Source organism: Simochromis diagramma, unplaced genomic scaffold, assembly GCF_900408965.1.
Source record: "Simochromis diagramma unplaced genomic scaffold, fSimDia1.1 OVJJ01000229.1, whole genome shotgun sequence".
In the NCBI taxonomy this organism is placed as follows: domain Eukaryota; kingdom Metazoa; phylum Chordata; class Actinopteri; order Cichliformes; family Cichlidae; genus Simochromis; species Simochromis diagramma.
Window position 1 is genome coordinate 51,511 of NW_024386869.1, and position 23,333 is coordinate 74,843.

The window sequence follows — 23,333 nt, forward strand, 5'->3', positions numbered from 1 at the left end:
TACGCTGTGTCACTGCATCATTCCATGTTTGGCACTGATCACCACCTGCACTAATGTATATATCTTTCTACGTAGCACTCTTAATTCTTATTCCCATGTATATATCTCATGTATATCTCATGCACATATCTTTCTACGTAGCACTTTTAATTCTTATTCTTATTTTTATATCTTTATGACACTATGTTTGCACTGAAGCACCGCAGCAATTTCCTAATGTTGTAAACCTGCTCAACATTTGGCAATAAACCCCTTTCTGATTCTGATTCTGAAGGTATGTACATTTCTACAGAAGATGTATTTTCATAATACTGATGGTGCAATACAATTTATGTTAAGCGGCTTTACTTTTGTACAATGTGAAGTGTTTGCTATGTGCCAGGGAGCTGGGATATAACAACAACACCTCATCCATGCTTAGGCACTACAGAGCTTTGCATGAGAATAAGGGGAACACCGATTGTGGAGCAAGACCAGGTGAGCCATCAAATGCCATGATAATATAGCATGCAGTAATGTTACTAAATGATATAACAAACTTTTCAGGTTGTTTGTTTTGCTCGAACCTGTTTCCACTTGTGCAGCTGTACACTTGCCAGCGTGCTCCAGCCCAATGCTCTCCTCTCCAAAACTCACGCACCTCTTCCAGACCAGAAATAAGGAAGCCAGGGATAGGATAATGGACCTTAGCTGTGCCGGACAGCCTTCCCTGACACTGTTCTGCGATCCCACTGCTCCACCCCTCCTCCGCAGCTGAGCCACAAACCACACGCCGCCTCAGTTACCATCTGGTGGAATGGTTCAGCTGATAATTTTTTGCCACACTTTGGCCCCATTTTTACCAACTGAGAGATCGGAAGCAATGGTTAAACCTCAGAGGAATGTTTCCTGAACCATGGACCACAATGAAAAAGCCAGGAGGCGAAAGTTTGTCCAACATGGCACTAGGTGCACAGGGTGTACCTAATTCAGCAGCCACCAAGTGTATATGATACATTGAAATGATGTTTTCCATGTGGTCGTCTCGTTGTGTGTTGCATGATGAGCTCATTTGTTTAAGCCTCTGCATAGTCAAACTGTATTACTGCCATATACTCTGGTTTTCTGAAGACATTGCTGAGAGGTTAACGAGAAAAGTTTCTATTAACTTTTAACCATATTTAGGCACAATGAGGTATTGTTTTGTTGATATAATTTCAAAGAAATTTGATGGTTTTCTATATTTTATTATTTTTGTTATATTTTTATCTCATTACCTTTCCTCTGTTTTTTATAAAGATTAAGACATTCAGTATTTTTATCATTACTATTTTTTCAATCTGATCTCAGGATGGCATTACTTTATCTATAGTAACATTTACTGCCGTGTGACCCAGACAACAAAGTAAAGCTAGTTTTCGGCTACGAGCCCGACACGGAACCCGACATATTAGCCAGAGGTCCCTTTACTACGGTTCGGAGCCGCAGACCTGTTTTATATACGCGCAGAATAGTTTTCTATACGAGATCGCTGCAATAAGTGCAGCCTTACATGATGTCCACCCTACTGTTACTCATTTTATAATAAGATTTAAAAATTTAGTTGGTATTTGTTTTGCGAGTACCCTTCGGCAATAGTAATAAATCACACAGCAATAGTACAGTCACCTAGTTGTAAAAAGCATAGTAATATATTAAGTAATCCAAAGTATTCAGAATATGTTACATAACGGAATACGTTACAAAATACATTTTGGGACATGTATTCTGTAATCTGTAGTGGACTATATTTTAAAAGTAACCTTCCCAACATTGGCTATATGTAGTTCCTAGAGCCAGAGACCACGAAAGTATTCAAATCACAGTACTGTAGCTTGTTTTAGGTGTTTGAGAAAATAAGGAAATGAGCTAACTTTCAACACTTGTTTGGCCAGATTGTGTAAAAGCTGAAGTCGCTAGCCAAGTAAGTGTTGATGAGACTATAATAAGGACAATGAGACTCAGATTTAGCATACACAAAGGCAAATTTCTACCTGAATAAAGGACCTGATGTCAGAATTGCAGATACAGGAGCAGGAGACACTTTGAATGAAGACAGTGTGTTTATTTACAGTGCAAAAGACAACCGAAATTCAGAATGTCTTCACAGGAAGCATGATCATTCATAGAGTTTTGAAGGCAGATAAAGGACTTTACAAGTGCAGCATTTCAGGAGCTGAATCACCAGAGAGCTGGCTGACTGTCACATGTGATACCCTGAAGAAGTGTTTATCATTTCCTTTTGTGTTTTCCCTTTTTAATGGCAGCAGTATTACAACTGCATCATGTAGTGACTCTTAACTGAATTTCCAGTCTTTCACACAAAGTCAGAAATTCTAGTCCAAAGATTACTTCCATCTCCTGCTTTGTGTGATTAAACAGATTCTCTCATCACATTCATTGACTCTTCAGAGCTGAGCTGTTTACGGATGTAAGGTAAGCATTGTCTGACCAATTTATTACTTGGATGTGCTTGGGCAAACATGTTACCTTAGTTTAATTGAGCTGAAACATTTCATTCTGCCACCTTGTGTATTTTTTTATTTATTCATGCTCATTTCTTATTCATATTCATAATGTTACTATTCAGTATTCACAGTCTGTTAAACTAATCCTTTTTAAAAGTACTGAATACTTTTTCTTGCATTTGTATTCTGTCAATAATATGTACTATTTGTAGTATATCTGGGCAAAGCTGTAAAACAAGTACACATGTAAACATGTTTATTTAGTGTGTAAAAAATGTCTAAATTACAGCCAACTCTGAAGTATTGGTTTGAATTTGTGCCCTTTTTTGATATACTTACATCTCCATAACCAGTTGTGTGTCATTGTTGTTCTTATCTTCAAGTTAAGCTTTAAAACTGATAAGTGTACAGGCATTCGTTACAGTTGTGTGGCTATATTACTTGTTAACAAGAATTAAAATTTTTAGTAGTTAGGACTTACTCAAAAGTTAAATTTCTCTTTAACTCAAGAGTTGCTTGTAATGAAGTTGTGCTCTGACGTTGATAATAATAATGACTTTCCCACCATCCAGATCTTTACTCTGGGCTTAGTGGTAATAAACTAATATTGGTTTATTAAAATGCATCAAAATTAAACTGTGTCTTTTTACCTGACGACGACCGTGGCTCAGGGGGTTTGGGAATCGCATCTGTAACCGGAAGGTTGCCGGTTCGATCCCTGGGCTCTCTGTCCTGGTCGTTGTGTCCTTGGGCAAGACACTTTACCCTACTTGCCTACTGGTGTTAGCCAGAGGGGCCGATGGCGCGATATGGCAGCCTCGCTTCTGTCAGTCTGCCCCAGGGCAGCTGTGGCTACAACCGTAGCTTGCCTCCACCAGTGTGTGAATGTGAGAGTGAATGAATAGTGGTATTGTAAAGCGCTTTGGGTGCCTTGAAAAGCGCTATATAAATCCAATCCATTATTATTACCCTCTGATAGAGAAATGAACCCTGAAGCTATTTTTGGATATTAAGTATTGCTTTAGCGCCAGGATAAACCTACACAGGAAAAGACTGTTGAGACTGTTAAGCTTTCTGCATCAGACTCTGAGAGCTTTGTCTCCATTTCCATAAAAAAAAAAAAAAAACCTAAACTACAGAGTTTGTTAAAATTCCGTTGTCAAAATTTTGTGATGTTTTAGAGGTAGAGGACCATGTAGAGGACACATCAGAGCAAGGCATAGTGAAGTAAAGGTGCTGCAGCACCCCCTGTTGCAAAGGGCAGATATCACAGCAACTCTTGCAAAATACAAAATTCAAAGAAAGCAAGTTATAAAACTACATATGTGGCCTATATAATAATCCTGATATTTATGCACTTTTTTTAAATTTAAGAAATGCATGATTTGCTGTTTTCACATAACACTTACTCAACGACTTGAATCTACCCTAGAATTTCCTGATTATTTTTGCAGACACCATTACAAGTATTCATAAAACTTGATTCTTTGGTCTTTGGTGTGAAAAACCAGCAAAAGAATCTGAAGTATTGTACTTTCATTCACATGTGCTCATTAATGGTGTTGTGCCAATACCGATATGTAATATCGGATCGGTCCACCCCTACATTAAACTACACTTTTTAAATCTATTGCTATTTTAATAAAAAAATAGGTCATGCTAAATGGGTCAAAGGTCACAATAATAATGATAATAATAATAATGATATTAATACTTTCCACACAAATCAGACTTAAAAGGTCAAAGTGGATATTCTCTTAAAAAAATCCACAATGCAAACACCTTGTAAGCTGGTCACATGACAACAAAATGAGTACATTTAGGCATATATCTCATTGAAGTATCTCATTAAATAAGAATTCGGTACAGTTTACACTCTGTATAGTCTATGGACCGTAAACTATGGACAAAATAAATATTTAAGTGTGTCTTGTACTTCTTTGATGACACTACCATCAGTTGTACTGTATTAACATGATAAACTTCAAACTAACAACAGAAAACATGAACCAGCCTGCTAGTTGCGTCAAATGCAGCGTTAGACATAAGTGGTTACTTGTTCCACCCACTGATAGTGAACTTAATCACTGAGGACTGACTTGTCACAAAAGCAAATCGGTCTCAGTGGAAGCTACTTTTGTAAAACGACTTTGTTTAATTGCATGAAGTTTTAAAAATATTTGATATTAAAACTGTTTAAGCAGCAGTAAGACACCTGTGCTCACTGCTGTAACGCTTCAGTCTTCAGTTAGTAGTGAAACAACAGCAAAACAATGGAAGTCAAAGCTCTCGGCACCAAAATCTGTGAGTATTTTTCATATTTAAAGAATAACAACATAAAATTATACAAAAATAAATAATAATTTTTAATCAAAGTTAAAAAGGAAATGTGGCATTTTTTTGTGAGAAGAGAAAGAATTGCATTTTTCTGATACAGTTTTGAGATGCGTTACTGTTAGCTGTAAGAGTCAGCAAGTCCCTTCATAAATCTGCAGCTTTTTTATCTCTTCAGTGATGACGATTATGTTACTACTGGGTGTTCAAGGTCAGAGAGTTGGTGAGTGCCAGCTATATTCGTACATGAACTTCATTTTCTAATTTGGAGGAGCAAACAAGAAAAAAAAGTGGGAAACAGGTTCTTTGTGCATTTCTTAATGATCAGAGGAGTTGTGATGCAGTTTTTCTTTTGTTTTGTTTGTTTATTTTATTTAGTCTTTTGTTTCTTTCATAAAAAAAATACAGTCCAGTAGGTTTAAGTAGTATGCAATTTTTTGTTGTTGTACTGACTGATATAAGTTAATCACAGTTACACAATATCAACGACAGTTTTTTAATGCATGTGCAAGATGTATTTTAGCTTTCTCTTCCCTTTGAATTTTTTTAGATACAACATTTAATCCAGACTGTCTCAAAGAGCCGAACCTTTTCTCTTCTGAGGACACACCTTGGCTCATTGCCATTGCTTTCTTGAGCGCTGTGGTGCTGACATTTGGAGTGTACCTTGGCAACGATTCGTGGGACAGAGGTAAAAGAAAGTACAAAGTAATATTTTTTGCACATCTTTGTGTTCATTGCGTTCTCATCATGCTTTATTAAATCATTGCACCACAAGTATTTTTAAATGGAACTCCTGTGCTGCAGTATTACTCTGTCTGTCTTCAAGTCAGAACATGAATGTTGTACCAATATTTCCTATTAATTGTTATTAAACTTGGAAATAGAAACACAATATTACCTATTATGAGACAAATTTCACAAAGAAATTTTGGCAATGCTGTAATTTTTTTTTTCAAAGTTTAAGAAGAAAGGTAATTGCTGTAAGCTAAATCAGTGGTCCCCTAACCCCAGGCCACGGATCAGTACTGGCATGTGAGACGCTTGGCACCGGGCCTCGGGAGTGGAGGCTCAGGTGTGACATTTATGGGTTTCAGGGTTTTTATCATTCAGAATCAGAATCAGATAACTAGGTTTCACTGGGTCTTTGAAAGAAATATTTACGCGTTACAATAGCGACCAGAGAGCATTAAGGGGCACAGAGGAGGATGTTACTCTCAATATTGTTGGCACATTTCAGGATGATGCTGCTAATAAAGTTACACAGTTACACAGTGAATTCGTGTTTACTATTATATTTACAAAATTCCACAGTTTTTGTCTTGGTCATATCATTTTATTTTGTTGTATTTATCGGCAAAGGCTGGTCTGTGAAAATACTGTGTGACATTAAACCGGTCCGTGGGGCAAAAAAGGTCTGGGACTGCTGAGCTAAATAACTTAAATTAAGAAATAAACTATGGCTACTCAGTGACTTCTCTTTTTTGTATGCTATTATTTCTCTTATTTAATTAATTTTATTTTTGCAGGAAAGGAATACATTTTTCTAATGCATTTTAAAACAGTAAAACACACACACACACACAAATCCGCTTTTGCGTGTTGTAATTAACTCTGTGATGCTAGCAAAGCAACATTAAAGCTTCAGTAGTTAGATTAATGAAATGTAGTGCAGATATTTAAGAAATTGTTCAAAGCAGATGATACTGTTTGTATCAAGATGAAGCCTCAGACTTGGTTAAAGATTATAGTGCATTGTCGTTTTAGTGGTGCCTTATAAGTATCTGAAAAAAAGGTGATATTATTTTCTTGTCATTACCAGATTTTCCTAAGATTTCAAATGAATTCAGTGAATAGAAAATAGTGTTATCACTGATGTTACTGTGGTTGTCTGTCCTCTCACTCTGGCTGCATCCCTCCATTAGATGATGACACGTTATATTCTAGAGCCATTTATTACACCTTACACCCGGGTGAGACTGAACTCAAAGGTAAGATTAACCGTTATTAATCATTCCTTATGTGTTGCATTCAGATAACATGTAATATGTGATGTGTGGTAAATATTAAATTAAATAGCGCTTTTCTAGGCACCCAAAGCGCTTTACAATACCACTATTCATTCACTCTCACATTCACATACTGGTGGAGACAAGCTACAGTAAGCTTCATAGCATAAGTGCCTAAGTCATTTTTTGGTCAAATTGAGATTTTTGCCTAACTTTACTCCCCTACCACTGCTGCATCATCCTGTCCGTCTGCCTATGTCATTGGCCAATCACAACACTCATAAGAGTCAAAAAACATACTTGCCTAAGTCATTCATTTGACTTAGGCAGTTTTACCATTGGACTTAGGCAGTTTTGCTACAATCAATTTGACTTAGGCAGTTTTGATGTATGCAAAATGGCTGATAAGAAGAAGAGGTTGACCGCAAGTGAAGCCCTTGCTCTTCTTTTTGATTCATTTACATCTGGTAAAAGTTCATATTTTTTTAGTTTTTTGGTCACTAAATGTATTTTCATTCAATCAAAGAGGTTATGACCATGTTAAAAGATTACTTTTTTGTTGCAAACAAAGTATGATGGCTAGCTAACATTAGCGTTAGTAGTGTAGCATTAGCATAGTAATGTAGTACAAGCTAGCAGCTAGCTAACAGCAGCATGCTACCAGAGTAAATCTTTGGCAATTTCAAAGGCAATTTGAGCATTTTCAGCAAGTTTGCAAATTATATTATGTTTCAAACATTTGCTTTTTATTAGGAGGAGAGTCTAAGGACGGGGGACGCCCTGGGTTCATTGTTAATTGTTAAATTGGACTTTATATTGACTGTGTTCAAATGACTGATACTGGTTGAACTCTATTGCCAGTAATATTCATGTAGCCCTTTGAGGCGACTGTTGTTGTGATTTTGGGCTATACAAAAATAAATTGATTTGATTTGATATTATTAGTACAAATTGATTTTTTTTTTTTTTTTTACATAGCAGACATTTTGACTACACAAGTAGATTTAGATGTCAGCTTGATTTACCATTTTAAGATACTCCAACAGCATTTTATTTTCTGTTGTATCATCAGGAAAGGAAGTTGATGTGAACTTAGAGGAGTTGGTGGATATAGATGAGGGAGAAGGAGGAAATTATGTTGATATGGGGCAACAGACTGATAAGCAGCCAGAGGAAGGAGAGGAAGATGAAGGAGAGGAAAAGAAAGGGGAAGGAGAGGAAGATGAAGGAGAAGAAAAGGAAGGGAAGGAGAGGAAAGGAAGGAGAAGGAGAGGAAGATGAAGGAGAGGAAAAGAAAGGGGAAGGAGACGAAGAGGAAGGGGAGGAAGAGGAAGGAGGGGAGGTGGAAGCAGAGGAAGAGGAAGCCAGTCCAACCCCCAGCACTTCTGCTGTTCGTCACAAGCGTCCACTGCCCCATACGTGGAAGAAAAATGTCATCAAAGAAAAGCGTCTGAAGGGAGAGAATTACAAGAATACAATGGGACAGGAGAGACCACCAAAGGCCATGGGCCCACCATGCACATCACAGCACTGCTTCAAGTCAACGAAAAGAAGTTGTGAGCTACTGACTGAAGTTGAGAGAAGAGGAATCTTCAACAATTTCTGGTCCATGCCTTCCTGGGAGACACGCAAGGTGTATATCCAGACTGTTGTTGAAAATGTGCCCATAAAACAGAAGAAAGGTGGTGTTGATTCAAGGAGAACAACATCTCTGCTATACCACCTGCAACTCTCAGATAGATGCAAAATACCTGTGTGCAAAAATCTTTTCTGTTCCACACTTGGTATTGCCCTGAGAACCATTGGATCATGGTTAACTGCAGGCATGAAACCCAACACTCATACCCAGCCCAACCCCAAGATCAACAAGACTGGTCCTCATATGCCAATATCAGATGGAGACCAGGCCTTCCTGAAAGAGTGGCTCTCTGGAATACCTACAGTCCCATCCCATTACTGCCGCCAGGTTCCCTCTTATCAGAACAAGAAGTTCCTGGAGCCAGGAACAGTTTTGAGAGAGCTTCACAAGGAATACCAGAATGCTGCCAATGAGAATGGAAAGCGTGCTGTGAGTGAGACATACTTTCGGAAGGTTTTTGGAGAGCAGGATTACTCTGTGTTCATTCCAAAAAAAGACCAATGTGACATCTGTGTAAGCGCCAAGGTAGGAAATACAGATGAGGATGCTCTTGCTACACACTTGAGATTGAAGAGTCAGGCTCAAGCTGAAAAGGCTGCAGACAAAAATGAATCCAGTGACACACTTTCAGTGTGGACAATGGACCTTCAACGCGTTCTTCTTTGCCCCAGACAAAAGCAAGTACAATGTACTACAAAACTAAATTACAGATGCACAACTTTACCTGCTTCAACATGAACAACAGAGATGGGTACTGTTATGCTTGGGAAGAACATGAAGGCTCCCTCAGCAGTGAGGTTTTTGCACATCTGCAGTCCAACCACTTTGAGTCTGTCCTACAGGCCAACAGAAACATTGAGAAAGTCATTGTCTGGAGTGATGGCTGCGGGTATCAGAACCGGTGTGCTACCATCAGCAACGCCTACCTTTACCTGGCCATGAAGCATGGTGTCAGCATTGAGCAGAAATTTCTAGTTGCAGGCCACACACAGATGGAGTGTGACTCCATGCACAGTCTAATTGAACGGCGCATTGTGCAAGACGTTTACACTCCACGAGATTACGTTGTCATCTTTGAGGCTGCACGCATTAATCCATCCCCATACAGGGTGACTCAACTATACCACAATGACTTCATGAAGTTATCTGGCACCTATGTCACCAATATTCGACCCGGCAAAAAAGTTGGGGACCCCACAGTCCATGACCTCCGGGCTTTGCAGTACTTGACTGATGGACGGATCAGGTACAAGCTGGATTTTGAATCTGACTGGGAAGACCTGCCTCGGCGCATCAGCATACCCGACAACAAGCCATTCAAGTGGATCCCACTCTTTCCTGCTCAGTTGCCCATCACCCTGAGGAAATACAGTGACTTACAGTCAATGAAAAATGTACTACCAAGAGTGGCCCACAAGTACTATGATGATCTTCCTCATCAGTAGTATACATAGCCTACCAAATAGTACACACACACACACGCACGCACACACACACACACACACACACACACACGCACACACACACACCCGCACACGAAGAGAAAGAGAGAGAAGAGAGAGACAAACACACACAGACAGATACAAACACACATAGACACACGCACACCTCTTTTATGAGCCTACAGGCCTCCTCTGCAAATTAATGGGTGGGTGAGGTGAAGTGAGTAAGTCTCCTTACTCTAGCTGCCATTTTGTGATTAAAATTGAAAAGTTACAGTGTGTTATGGTTACATTATAGTATGTCATGTTCATTTTATAGTTTGAAGAAAAACTGCCTAAGTCATAGGCATAATCTGCCTAAGTCACTTTTATTAGACAAAAGAAATGATGTTGGGTTTTGTTCTTTTTCCATACTTTTCCTCACATATACTTAAATGTTCTGTGAAAATATCAATTAAAAATATGCATGTGATATTTAGAAAATTAGTTTTTTCTTGTTTTCCGAAAACACAAAAAAATGACTTAGGCACTTATGCTATGAAGCTAACGAGTTGTAGCCACAGCTGCCCTGGGGCAGACTGACAGAAGCGAGGCTGCCATATCGCGCCATCGGCCCCTCTGGCCAACACCAATAGGCGATAGGGTAAAGTGTCTTGCCCAAGGACACAACGACCAGGACAGAGAGAGCAGGGGGATCAAACCGGCAACCGTCCGGTTACAGATGAGCTTCCCAATCCCCTGAGCCACGGTCGCCCAAATTCTAGCAATGCTAAGAACACTAATAGTCCATGACAAAATGTTAATGCTTGTTTAGTAGCTGCCCTGTGAAGTTAATATTGGTGTGAAGTTAATACTAACAACAGCATTTTTTTCTGTCCTTTAAAGAAAATAAATACATAAATATTTTTTTGTTCTGTACTTCTTGACAGGTCTCAGAAAAAGAGCGGAATGAAGACAAAATAACATCTGAGTGAAAGTGAAGACATTTATCACGTATTATTAATAGTGCAATTGAACAAGCTGTACATCATCTGCTGCGTTTGGTGTGAAAGTCAACAAACTGTTATGTGTGTCTTCAGCTAGAAACAGCTGTCAGACTCACATGGTTATAAGAACAGATAAAGTTCACATAGTAACAAATGTATCTGGCTCTTATGTAGAAGTTAAAATTAAACCACTTGTTTATTGTGTTCTTTTTGCTTGTGTGTGAATGTTGTTTAAAAGAAAAGAGCAACTGCAGCTCATTTCTTCTAGACAGCAGGTTGTCACCGTGGTAACCGCTAATGTAAATGTGTTGCATTGCTTTGTTTTCCAAAACAGATGAACCAAATTTGTGGTAAGCAGTGAAATACACCTGCAACGTTTACTGGGCATGTCTCTATGTGAATTGTGGTCTAGTGCACAGACTAAATATCTGGTGGCTTATTTCATGTTATAGCAGCAGCTGTTCAGTAAAGTAAAGAAAATAAGCTGGGTTTTTTTTTTTGTTTGTTTTATTTGTCAGACTTTGTAAAAGCAGAAGTGAGAAGAGGATGTGAATAGATGCTGAGGTGGAGCTCAGCTTGTTTCTGCTTGACCTTAATTGTTTGTAGTATATATGATGGGCCTCAAAAGGTCACTTTCTGAGCTACTACTACTAAGAAGGATAAAAATTAGCCTTTATTTAATCTTTCTTTCTTATTTAAAAAAAACATCCACAAAGCAGGGAAGTAAATAGAATCTTGTGACTTTATAAGTCTTCTTAAAAGATACAAAGCTTCATCATGTTTCATGGTGAACTGCAATATGGATTGTAACAACGTAATATTTTATCAAGCATATTTAAAATATTTAAGTCATATCAGTATGCAAAGTATTACCATTACTTTTTTTAATCAATTATCTCTTGGAATTTAGACATTACAGAAATGTGTGTTGTTCATGTTACAAAAAACATCCCTTCTAATTCCACCATGTATGTTCCAGTATGCTACAAGTTACGATACTCTATATGGTGAAGCCCTCAATGCCAGCCTGAGGCTGTACCTGAATCAGATGAGTTAAAGACTCAGCTTTCTCTGCCATTAAGAGCTGTTGACACTGTACTAAGTAAAACCTCCATTGAAGAAATATTGAAATCAACTCAAAGTCAAACTGTGTGTAACTTTTATTTCTGCCAGTGTTGTAATGCTGGTTGATTTACTGCAGGGGGCAGACTTAACACATCCAATATTATTACATAATTTAAAAACAATATGTTTAATATATTTTGATCAGAAAAACACATTTAAATCTGCCCGTGTCCTTTATACATGATAAATAATCTCTGCAGACACATTGAGTGAGATCATGCCTCAGAGCACAGCTGTCACCTCATCTTACAGACTCTTTTCATAGTTGTGATTGTGGTTCTGCTGCTGTTCTTCACTGATAGAAAGTCAAAGCTAGACCAACTAACTCGTGTTCACCTATGTGTTAGTGTAATTGCCATGAAGCGGATAATAGTCCATGCAACTGTGAAAAATAGAGCAATAAAACCAATTATCCCATCATACTTCTTGTAGTTAATGAATAACTTACTGATTCATTCATTTTGCTGGTAATAGTGACTGTCTCAAGAAATGAACTGGTTGATCTGTTGTTTCTACAAATACCTTTTTATACTCCTTCTTGTCACTTTGAACATACGTGATAAACATCAGCTCTACTCTTACTGCCGATCACACTGTGGTTTGTGAAAGTCATCATCTACCGAAACTCCTGCCTGACCTCATCTCTCAACCTGATCTAATTTTCTCCCAGCTTAAAACCATGTGTCAGTCCAATCACACGCCTCACCTCTAACTTGCTGATCTCAAACGTGTGCATGCATGAGATGTGCAACCCAACCACAGCATTGTTATTTCTACATTCATAGATTATGTGGTTATTTTCTCTTTATTGAAATGTGTATTTCTCCTATCACGTGTTGGGTTTAAGGTCGCTTTGCGTTTTATGTAGTTGAAATAAATATATTTGAAATAATAAAGAAAAACTTTATTTGTGATAAGAAAAAAACTGAATGAAATGACTGCTGGATAATGAATCGCAGGGATCAGAGTTTTACAGTTGTTAACCGACGTTACTGCAAAGTATCACAGGTTGGGTCTCTGACCTAGTGCTCTGAGTACATTTGGTATTTGTCTCAATTGTGATTAGTTCATGTGTCATTCCTGTTTAGCTTTTAGTTGAGGTTAAAGGCAGTCATTATTTATTGTGTCCTTGGTTTCTGTGTATGGGTTCTTGTATCGTTCATCGCGTGTTAGGTCTGTTAAGATCTGTTTTCATGTCTAGTTTCAGTGTTTCCTGTTTTATTTCTAAGGAGTTGTGTGTTCTTTGTTCACTGTATTTAGTTTCACTTCCCCTGTCATTAGGCTCATGTCAGTCAGCTGTTACCCCATGTGTTCCCATTCCCCCTAATCACCTCCTGTGTGTTTAAGTCCTGTGTTTCCAGGCCAAGGGTTCATGTCACGTTTTCTCATGTCAGGTCCATGTTCCTGTTGTAGGTTTTTATTTAATTTAACTCACCCGGTTTAGTTTATTGTTAGTCTTGCCTTTTGCCTTTTGTTTGCAGTTATTTTGCCAGCCTCAATAAATGACTCATTTTTGGTTATTCGAGTCAAGTTTTGTTTCATCTGCATTTGGGTCCACCTTTCACACTACACTACACTTTGTGACACAAAGGCTGATTTACTGGTTTTCAGGTCTAGCAATATGGAGTTTTGATCCTGCCTCAGACTGAGTATTTTTGTGTAGTCTGTGTCATGTTTGTTGTGTTTAGCATGAGTTTTATCCGTCTTGTCTCTGTGTTTGGAGAATACTTACACCACCATTCAGTTCCTCAGTGTACATAGCCCAGTCTTCCCCTTTATTTTTGCAGAAGCATCTCTGTAGCTGTGTTGTGGTAACTTTTCTGTGATGTGCTTCCCTAATTTTGTCTTTCTGCTTTTTACCTGGTTGTGTGGTTGTTTTCGGAGTATTATTTCCTCTTCAATAATATATCGATCATATTTAGGCACTGAAAACAGTGCCTAAATTCATTGCCTTGCTTTGGTTCATGTGTTTTGAAACTACTTGGTTAATTTTTGAAAAAGACATTTTAAAATAGGACTCCTGATTGTTGACAAATTGAGTATCACTAAAGACTATAAAGTATATCTAAAGTGGAATCTGTGTCTATATCTAAACTTTTCAACACTGTCAGGCCGACTGTAAACATCACTGGTCTGGTTCAAATCATCTAGCTGGCCAATCGGTCTTTACTTGGCACTTTTTTTACTCCTTTACACCTAAGACTGTCTCTTGCAGACACCTTTGTGTAACCCACCTCCTCCCCATCACCACCTATGTCACTCGGGCTCCACCACCACCACAACCACCAGGGGTTTCTTGCCAAATCCCTATCACCGATAGGAATCCATTATGCTATGATGGGCCATTGGAGTCTAACCACCAGTCTGAATTCTGTACATGAATCAATCATGTTCAGTTCCTTCTAATGATCTGTCTTTACTGAAATAGTCACTGATACATTTGAACAGTGTTGGGTAAGTTACTTTAAATTAGTAACTTAGTTACATTACTAGTTACTTCTATCAACAGTAACTCAGTTACTTCAAGTTACTCGTTACTTTCAAAGTAACTAGTTACTAGGGAAAGTAACTTTGGTTTTACTCAGACTTCTCTTGTTAATGTGTTGCTAACTGGATACCCAGCAAGAGTGCCAGTCTTCTAGCTTGCTTACTTGCCACAAGTGCACTGTGCCACCTACCAAAGGAAAAAATAATGTGCATATTTCCACGAGAGAAATCCCACGCCTGGACCATCATTGACCACCGCCATGATTCTAGCCTACGTTACAGCGTCATGTGCGCTTTTTACATCCAACACAAAAACTGCAGTTGTGGTGCTTTTGATTGTACTCAGAACTCAGAAATTCTGCCTTCCGAATAGGAAGATGTAGGCAACACCAGACTGCAGATGAGTTGCATACAGGGCTGGACTGGGACAAAACCACCACATATCCAGCTTTACAGCTGTGGCTCCAGCAAACATCAGCTGATACTAGAAAGTAATATTAAATAAATTCTAACAACAGCTGATCAAACGTGCTGCTGTTGTTTAACGTGACATCCGGTGGTTTCCTCTTTCTGGCGCAAAGCGGACGATAAATAAACAAGAGGGAAAAGCCGATCAGCTGATCATTGATAAGTTTCATGATTAAAGTAGCAACAGGAGAGGGAGGGGAGAGAATGAGAGAAGAAGAGGCAGCTGTGCAGCAAAGACACAGAATAACTCCAGCTTTGTGTCTTTTTCATTGTAGCTGAAGTCCGGGACAAACTGTTCCTTTTCACCTCAATACGAAACCCGTAATATTTTATCTGAATATGAGACGATTCCGTTTTTTACAGGACGGTTGGCAACTCTAATAATTAACCGTATGAATAAAATAAAGTTCAACATCAGTAACATAGCACCCACCCAGCTGTATAGAAACCCCGTCATGCTAGCTAGCACGCAGTACGAAAAAGTCTACACAACGAAAATAAACTCCACCTAAACTTGGTTTATATCTGACCCAGAGAGACTGCAGGTCATAACTTCTTACCTGAAGTTCAGTTCACCTGACACTCGGAAGGGCGGCCGCTTCGGGTCTCTCCTCTTGCCTCCCCTTTCTTTCATCCACCTGCTGGCCTCCAACACTTGCTAATGTTACTGAATATGTGGAAGCTCCGCGATAGCCACCACACGAAGTAACGAATAACGAGCCTATCTAAATCCCAGTAACGAGTAACGCGTTACTGATTTTGGCATAATAACTAGTTACCGTGCTCGTTACCACAATAATAACGTAGTTACTGTAACGCGTTACTTAATAACGCGTTAGTCCCAACACTGCATTTGAATGACATAATCACTTTATCTTCAGCAGTGTTAACTCTCCTATTTCTCTAAAGTGCTTTTACACATTTGTTGAACGGCTAACATTTTTCAGAGACTGAAGCAGTTCCTTGCTCCACCCACAGATAGGAAACTGAAACACTGAAGCTTAAACTGACACGAGATCAACTTGGTTACTGTGGAAACTACTTTAGTAAAGTTAAATGATTACATTAATTAGCATTGAGTTGTAAAAGAAATAGTAGAAAGTAGTAGTGGTAGTAAAACTGCTTTAGGAACAGGAAGACAAACAGGAAGACGCCCCTGCTCTAAGTTTTCACACTTTAGTATTCAGTCTGCAGCACGACATCATGGTGTTCAGAGCTGCCTGCATCAAGCTGTGTGAGTACGGTCTTACATCCACAATAAAACTAAGCAATATAAAGGTTAAAGGTACTGATGCTGTTAAAATGTCAGTAATTATTAAGATCATAATAAAGTATTTATTTTAATAGATAGCTCTTTAATTCTCTTCAGTGATAACTGTCAAGATCCTGCTGTGTGCACATGATGACAACGTTGGTGAGTCCCAGCTACCTGCTCACTGATATCAGTATTTTTTTTGCAATTGTTTGATGGAGAAGTAGATAATTTAGAAATTAGATGTAGGACATGTGTTCATCCCTCATGTATATTTAATCAATGTAAATTTGATACATATTTGCCGTTATTTTTATCTGTTGTTATTTTGTTCTGTATAGTTTGACAACATTTTTATTAAACAATAAAACTGAACTGAATTTCTCCTTTTCCTTATCTCAGGTGCAGTTTTTCTTCGTGTTGTTCCAAACAGATCACAGTTCTTTGAATATGAGCCAGTAACTTTTTACTGTGAGGGCGTCTCTCATTATAATGGTGTACATAAATTGAGAGGGAATATGAAATCATGCAGCTACACTAATGAGAAAACAGCAACAGGATTGTCCTGCTCTATAAAAAATGTTTATACAGAAGACAGTGGAGAGTTCATATGTGAGACTGGAGGAGGGGAGAAAAGAAACATTATCAACATCACTGTTACTGGTAAGTTTCCATTTAGTAAGCATTACGTTGTCATAATCAAAGGCATCATTGAATAGATTTATACATGTTGGTTTTCAGCTGGTCCTGTGATCCTGGAGAGTCCTGCTGTTCCTGTGATGGAGGGAGAAGCTGTGACTCTGAGCTGCAGGAACAAGACAACTTCCTCCAACTTCACAGCTGAGTTCTACAAAGATGGAATCCTCATCAGGAACAGCTCCACAGGATACATGACCATCGGCAGAGTTTTATATTCTCATGAAGGACGTTACAAATGCAGCATTTCAGGAGCTGGAGAGTCACCAGTGAGCTGGCTGAATGTCACAGGTCAGAACACAGGTGAGAAACAACAAAGTTTTAAAAGTACTAAACTTTCACATACCCTCTGACTGATTTTCATCTTCCTGTTTGACCTTTTTTTTTTTTGCTTTTTTTCCATTTTTTTCAAAAGATAAATTAAACGACTTTATTCATATTTACAAATATATTTAAATATATTTACAGATAGTTCCGAAAAGGAAAGCCATCCTGCCACACCTTGGATTATTGTCACTGTTTTACTGAGTGTTGTGTTGGTGGTGGGGGCACTGCGTCACTTTGGGAAAGATTACTGGGACAGAGGTAAAGAAAATAACAAACATTACATTTCATGTAGAATTTTGTGCTCATTGTTTTGCTGTTTTCAAATTCTCAAAAGGCATACAGTACTTTGGAAAAGTCCAGATCAACGGCAAATGGAAAGTACTTAAAAGTCATGTCATGAAGAATCATGATAAGATCCAACAAAGACCTGAACGATTAATCTGTCTCTTCAGTTAGTCTTCAGAACTATTTCTGAAGACTACTTAAATAAATTACAAAGAAGCTTTCCTAAGAAACTTTAGACTGTGTTCAAGAATAAAGGTGCTTATACTAAATGTCTTTTAAACACACTCTTTTTTTGTGTTTTACACTACATTTCCATGTATGTTTTTACACATTTAAGTAAATTGCCTCAACTGTTTCCAAATTCTTTTAGCAAAATACAAAGAAATAGCAGTGGCTCATAACTTTTTCATAGCACTGTTGTTGTCTAAAGTTTTAAAAATACCTTTATTTTTTCCATGTTGTTCACTGGTGACGTTGTTTTTCTTCCTTGTGCTATAGCACTGCTCTATCTGTCAACTAAGGTGCGTACTTCAGATTCAACAGAGCGTCAAACAGGTCAGAACACAAACACTGTTTAATTACCCATGTGTATGGCATCCTGCAAAAGACTTAACTATGCAAAAATAATTTAACTTACTCTCTTTTGGAACCTATAAAGTCCTTTAAACCAAGCGTTAACAGGCACCACACAGAAAAAGACAAGAACTATTTATTAGGATGTGCTCTTAATTGTTATTGTAATAATAAATAAAAACTTGTGTCCTTTTGACCAACATGAAATAAATACTTGGTTAAAGTAATATACATTATAAGATTTTTAATTGTGAAAAACAGAAGCTAAATGTCCTGACATAAAAAAAAACTCTGTTTAGACTATTTTGTCTCAAGACTACTGTTGTGATGTTTTATGTTGTTGTTTTTTTTAATCACAGAGGCCAGTGCACCTAATGCAAGCAGAGCAACATACGCCACTGTAAATAAAAACAGGAAAAAAACAGGTAATGTCATGTAAATTATAGTTATCTCCTGTTAAAAAATAACTAATTGTTAAGTTTACACTAACAGAATTTAAGTTGATATAACTTTTATTCCAAATTTGATTTATGAAGTCAAACAAGACTTGTTTGTCTGGTATTGCCTTACCCTTTCTTGTGATGTGTATCTGTTATTGCTAAATGTGTAGGCGGTGGTGAGAACATGAGTTTCCTGAACTTGTGCTTCAAATAAAAACCACAGTGCTAATACAGTTCAAGCATGTATTTTAGACGCGCATCTAGAGTGAGAGGTGTGAGTTTGCTTTGTACAGCTCAAAACTAAAAGTGGCATACAGTGAAATTTTGTATTCTGTTTAGAATAATCTAAATTAAACAAAACAAGAATAGGAACATGATATAATCCATATTCAATCATCTTACTCATTTCGAAAAGACAAAAACAATGTAGCATAAAAATGTATAAAACTGCAGGTATTGCCTTATATGTATATTAGGCATTTCTAAAATGTCAAATTTGACGTAATTAACCAAAAATACAGATTTTCTTCATTGTTTTCAACATATTGATATCCTCACTTTACTCTCACTCTATGTCTCCTTTAGATGAAGATGGATTGTCTTCTGGACCCTGTTACTACCTCGTAGAACAGGAGTACGCTGAAGTAAATGAAGGTGAGACTTGTTATGACTTGTTAAAAGCCATTTGTATTCAGATCAACCACTATTAAATACATTATCAATTAACTTATAATAATGTAAGGCAATATGAGTGTTTTATTGAGTAGAAATTGGTTCTATCGACTGATTTAATTCTGTTGTCAAAACAGAACCAGAAAAGTCCACTGCAAGAAGAACTTCGTCACATGTCTATCAACTTGTGCCAGATGACGCTTTTTATTCTGTATTACAAGAGGTAAGACTGAGGCAGTGGTGTTATATTGCAGATAATATGTGATGAATACCAAAGAGTGGACAGTTAATGCAGATTTCAATACATTAGTACTTTTCAAAAAGTACTTTTAACGTTGGCAACTTATTTTACTGAAGTTATTTTACTGAAAGTACAGGCTTGGAAATGTATTAAAAATAATAAAGTAAAAAGTAGCTCCTCATTAGGACATTTGAAAAAAAAACCCACAAAAACAAAAACTGTTTGTGTGTTTGCTGGGCTGATAGAAACGCTGCATTTGAAATCGCCTGCCACTTAAAGATGCTAGTTCCTCTTCTGTAGGGCTGTAGGCACCACAACTGCATATATGTTATAACTAATTCCATCTCTTTTTGTGCAGTAAGCCATGGTTATGGATACACCAGTAAGATTGTACTTTGCATCAAGAGAAATTGCCTGGAACCGTAAAAACTGAGAAACTGCTGCAAATCCAGTCTACCACCCATGATCCTGCTGCTCATCAGAAGGACCAGAAGCAAATAGGCAGCAGTTCAGAGATGGACAGCCTGTTTCACTACTGATCATCTTAGAGTGGTGATAAGCCATTATCCTGATCATCTGATTGTTATGATGTCTGTGTTATATTGTAGATGCCCTGTAAAGTGGCCTAACCCTACATGGACTAAGGTTATGCAAGGCCTAATGTATTTATTTTATATTTTGTGAAATAATAACTAAAACAACTCTGGTCTTTCAGGAAACATTTGTATTTTCTGTCTGGCTCAAATGGCAATGAAGTTACAAGCATTTAAAGAGTTTTTGTAAAATGGGCCCACCTCTGGACTCATTACTCATTTCACTTTTTTAGTGAGTCAAAATCCATTTGGCCGTATCAAATGACATAAGAGGTCTCACTACGCACACAGTGGCTTGCAGTTATCTATTTGTAAAAAATGTTCGGAATTATGTATGATTTTCGTTCCACTTCTCACGTGTACACCACTTTGTGTTGGTCTTTCACGTGGAATTCCAATAAAATTGATTCATGTTTGTGGCTGTAATGTGACAAAATGTGGAAAAGTTCAAGGGGCCGAATACTTTTGCAAGCCACTGTATACATATGTGAATTGATTTCAGGCACAGTGCTCTTAAACTGCTCCACCAGTAACAGCTCTTGCACTAATCCAACCCTTATATACAGAACACCATTGATTAAAGTGCCTCCCCTTCTTTCTGTGAAAGTCAGTGCTGTTGTGATTAAATTGTTTTGTGTTACGTTGGAAACACTGGTTGTAGACATCGAAGTTCAAGTCCATAAAACTAAATCACCCGAATGCCGGTCAGCTCTGTAAAAACATGCTGCGACATGCCAGTGCTCTTTAACTAAGAGTACATTAAGAGCTTCTAATCATGTGAGCTGTATATGGAACAATGCTGCTATTAAATAAACACGATTAACCCAAAACACACTTACTCAGCGACTGCTGGGTGATTTCTGTATTTGAAGCTTTAACACTGCAATTTAACACTTTAACACAGCACCACTGCAATCCATTTCTATTCTTTTTGATTTAGTCATAAGGTCTTGTATTTATATTTGTTCTGTACTTCCTGTATGCTTTGCAGGGTGCAGAGAGAAAGAGTTAATGAAGGAGGAGCGTTAAACAGCACACTCACGTGTTACTTGTTTTCACGAGTGAAAAAGTAACACGGGTTACTTTAGATAGGTATAGTGTGCATGTCTATAAATTGTTGTCTTGCGTATGTTCAATTATATCAGTGGTTCCCAAACGTTTTTTGCTAGGCCCCCTGCGCGCACAAACATATCCTCCAGCCACATTGCGGTTTATTTCACACCTCAAACATTTAGTAAACAATTAAGCAAATACAAGTAATCTGCAATAAATTAAAGGTAGTAATAAAATAAACTACTAACTCTTTTACGCTACGTCCACACCTACAAGTGTATTTTTGAAAACGCAGCTGTTTCTATGCGTTTGGGCCTTTCGTCCACACGTAAACGGCGTGCCGAACCACCGAAAATTCAGGTTTTTTTAAGACTATGTGTGGACGAGGAATACAGAGTTCGTCACGCAACGTCAAAGGTATGTGCCTTTTTTCACCTCGTTCTGTGCGCCATGTTATTGTTTACATGAAATGAACTGCAGAATGACAGATAGAGACAAAATCAGCTCATAGCTTTGCCCTGCTAAGAAGCGTGTGTGCTTGTACAAAGGCCGTTCAGCCTCGGGATTTACACTCTGCCCGACATAGATATGACAACATGTTAGCAAAAAGGATTGACAAATGCATAATTTATTCTACAATTCATTACTTAAGCACAGAATTCTTAGTTGTCACGCATCTTTTCCGATGCGTGTGGCTCTTGTGGTCCTCCATACTTTAATATGCTGACACTGTACCTTGTTCCACTAAGGAGTAGGGATGGGTATCGTTTAGGTTTTATCCGATACCAGTGCCAAACCGGTACTTTTGAAACGGTGCCGGTGCTCAAACGGTGCTCAAACCGGTGCTTAAAGAATGGAGAACACAAAATTGGTCCAAAAACCTCTCATGTCCAGCTGTTTTTTTATAAAAAGATAACAATGTTAGCCTTTTCTGCAGCTATAGGGGATTTATGGCATCACTCTTGGCTGGAAGCAGTGCTTAAACAATGGAAAAAACACAAACTTTGTCCAATAACCTCTCATGTTTAACTGTTTTCCACTTTTTCTTTGGTCATTTTAGCCTTTTTGGCCAGGGTGAAGGGAGTATCTGCCATCAAACAAATAGACAGCCGCATGTAGCTATGATGATGTTTGCTAGTTCACCTTACTTGCATTAATGTAATAACGTGGTTAGCCTACTCAACGTAAATTACACATGAACAACATTAAGCTACTCATGCAGAGAAGAACGGCTGCTGCTGCCATCATCATCCGTCATCATTTCTGCTACACTGGCAGGGCTAGGGGCCAGGACTCTCCTCTTCGGGTTTTTGGGGGATGTTGCTAACTCCGGGTCCGATAACAGGCACCACACCCTGCAGTAGATGTGCTCGGTGTGAGGTCTCGCAGCAAGCTATCAAATACGGCGCATTTCTCGCCTTTTAAAAAAAACGCTATGTGTAGCCAGGTGTTTCATCGGATTTGAGGTGTTACCTCCTTTGACAGTATCACAGTATCAGCTTAAAGCACTTGTTGCAGGCTGCTGAGTTTGCATATTTTGCTGTGAAGTACAGCCAGACTTTTGACCGCTTTGCCTTGGTCATTTTTAATATGTAGCTCTGCTCTAAAAGAACGTACGTACCTGGATCCGCCTACTATCCTCGGAAACGTAAAATGATTGGCTAGAATCTAAAGTGTATCACAGCTCAGGAAAAAAAAGCACCGAACTGTGCGATGCTTTTCGGTCTGGTTACTACCGTTTATGTCAGAACCGGTGCCATCATGGCACCGTATACCGGTACCCATCCCTACTAAGGAGACTGTTTCTAGTGAAAAAAGACATTCCTGCAAAGCATGATGGGACAGAAATATTTGTGTGAACATGCTTAAGATGAAAAAAAAAAAACAAGTCAGGGTCTGTGAATGATTTCACTGAGCATAAAATAATCAATTTACTGTTCTGAAATAGAAATTGGTAAGATTTTAGATGATGCTATATTTAAATGAGTTGCACTTACTTCAAACTTAATGCTTGATTATAAATATTTTATAATAAAATAAATCCAGTTTGTGCTACAAGAATTTTATTGTCCATTCATGAACAAAGTGGCTTTAACTCAAAATATGTTAATTTTTATAAACAACAACAACATACTGTTCACTTGATGACCACAGATCATCGCATAATGATGAAGCTTCTGGTATGTTGCCTTCTAGTGTTTACTGCTGACATTGCTGCAGATTAG

General features: G+C 38.1%; 1 protein-coding gene across 1 annotated transcript; it reads left to right on the forward strand.

The window, feature by feature from the left end:
- The first annotated feature begins 15,970 nt into the window (after nt 1–15,970).
- Nucleotides 15,971–21,335, forward strand: LOC120733309 (low affinity immunoglobulin gamma Fc region receptor II-a-like). The gene is made up of 10 exons (XM_040031390.1): nt 15,971–16,210; nt 16,346–16,390; nt 16,631–16,891; nt 16,970–17,227; nt 17,393–17,509; nt 18,035–18,091; nt 18,469–18,534; nt 19,135–19,203; nt 19,359–19,444; nt 19,821–21,335. The coding sequence occupies exons 1-10, from the start codon at nt 16,180–16,182 to the stop codon at nt 19,821–19,823; spliced, it is 993 nt and encodes a 330-aa protein (XP_039887324.1). The 5' UTR covers nt 15,971–16,179; the 3' UTR covers nt 19,824–21,335.
- The last annotated feature ends 1,998 nt before the right edge of the window (nt 21,336–23,333 follow it).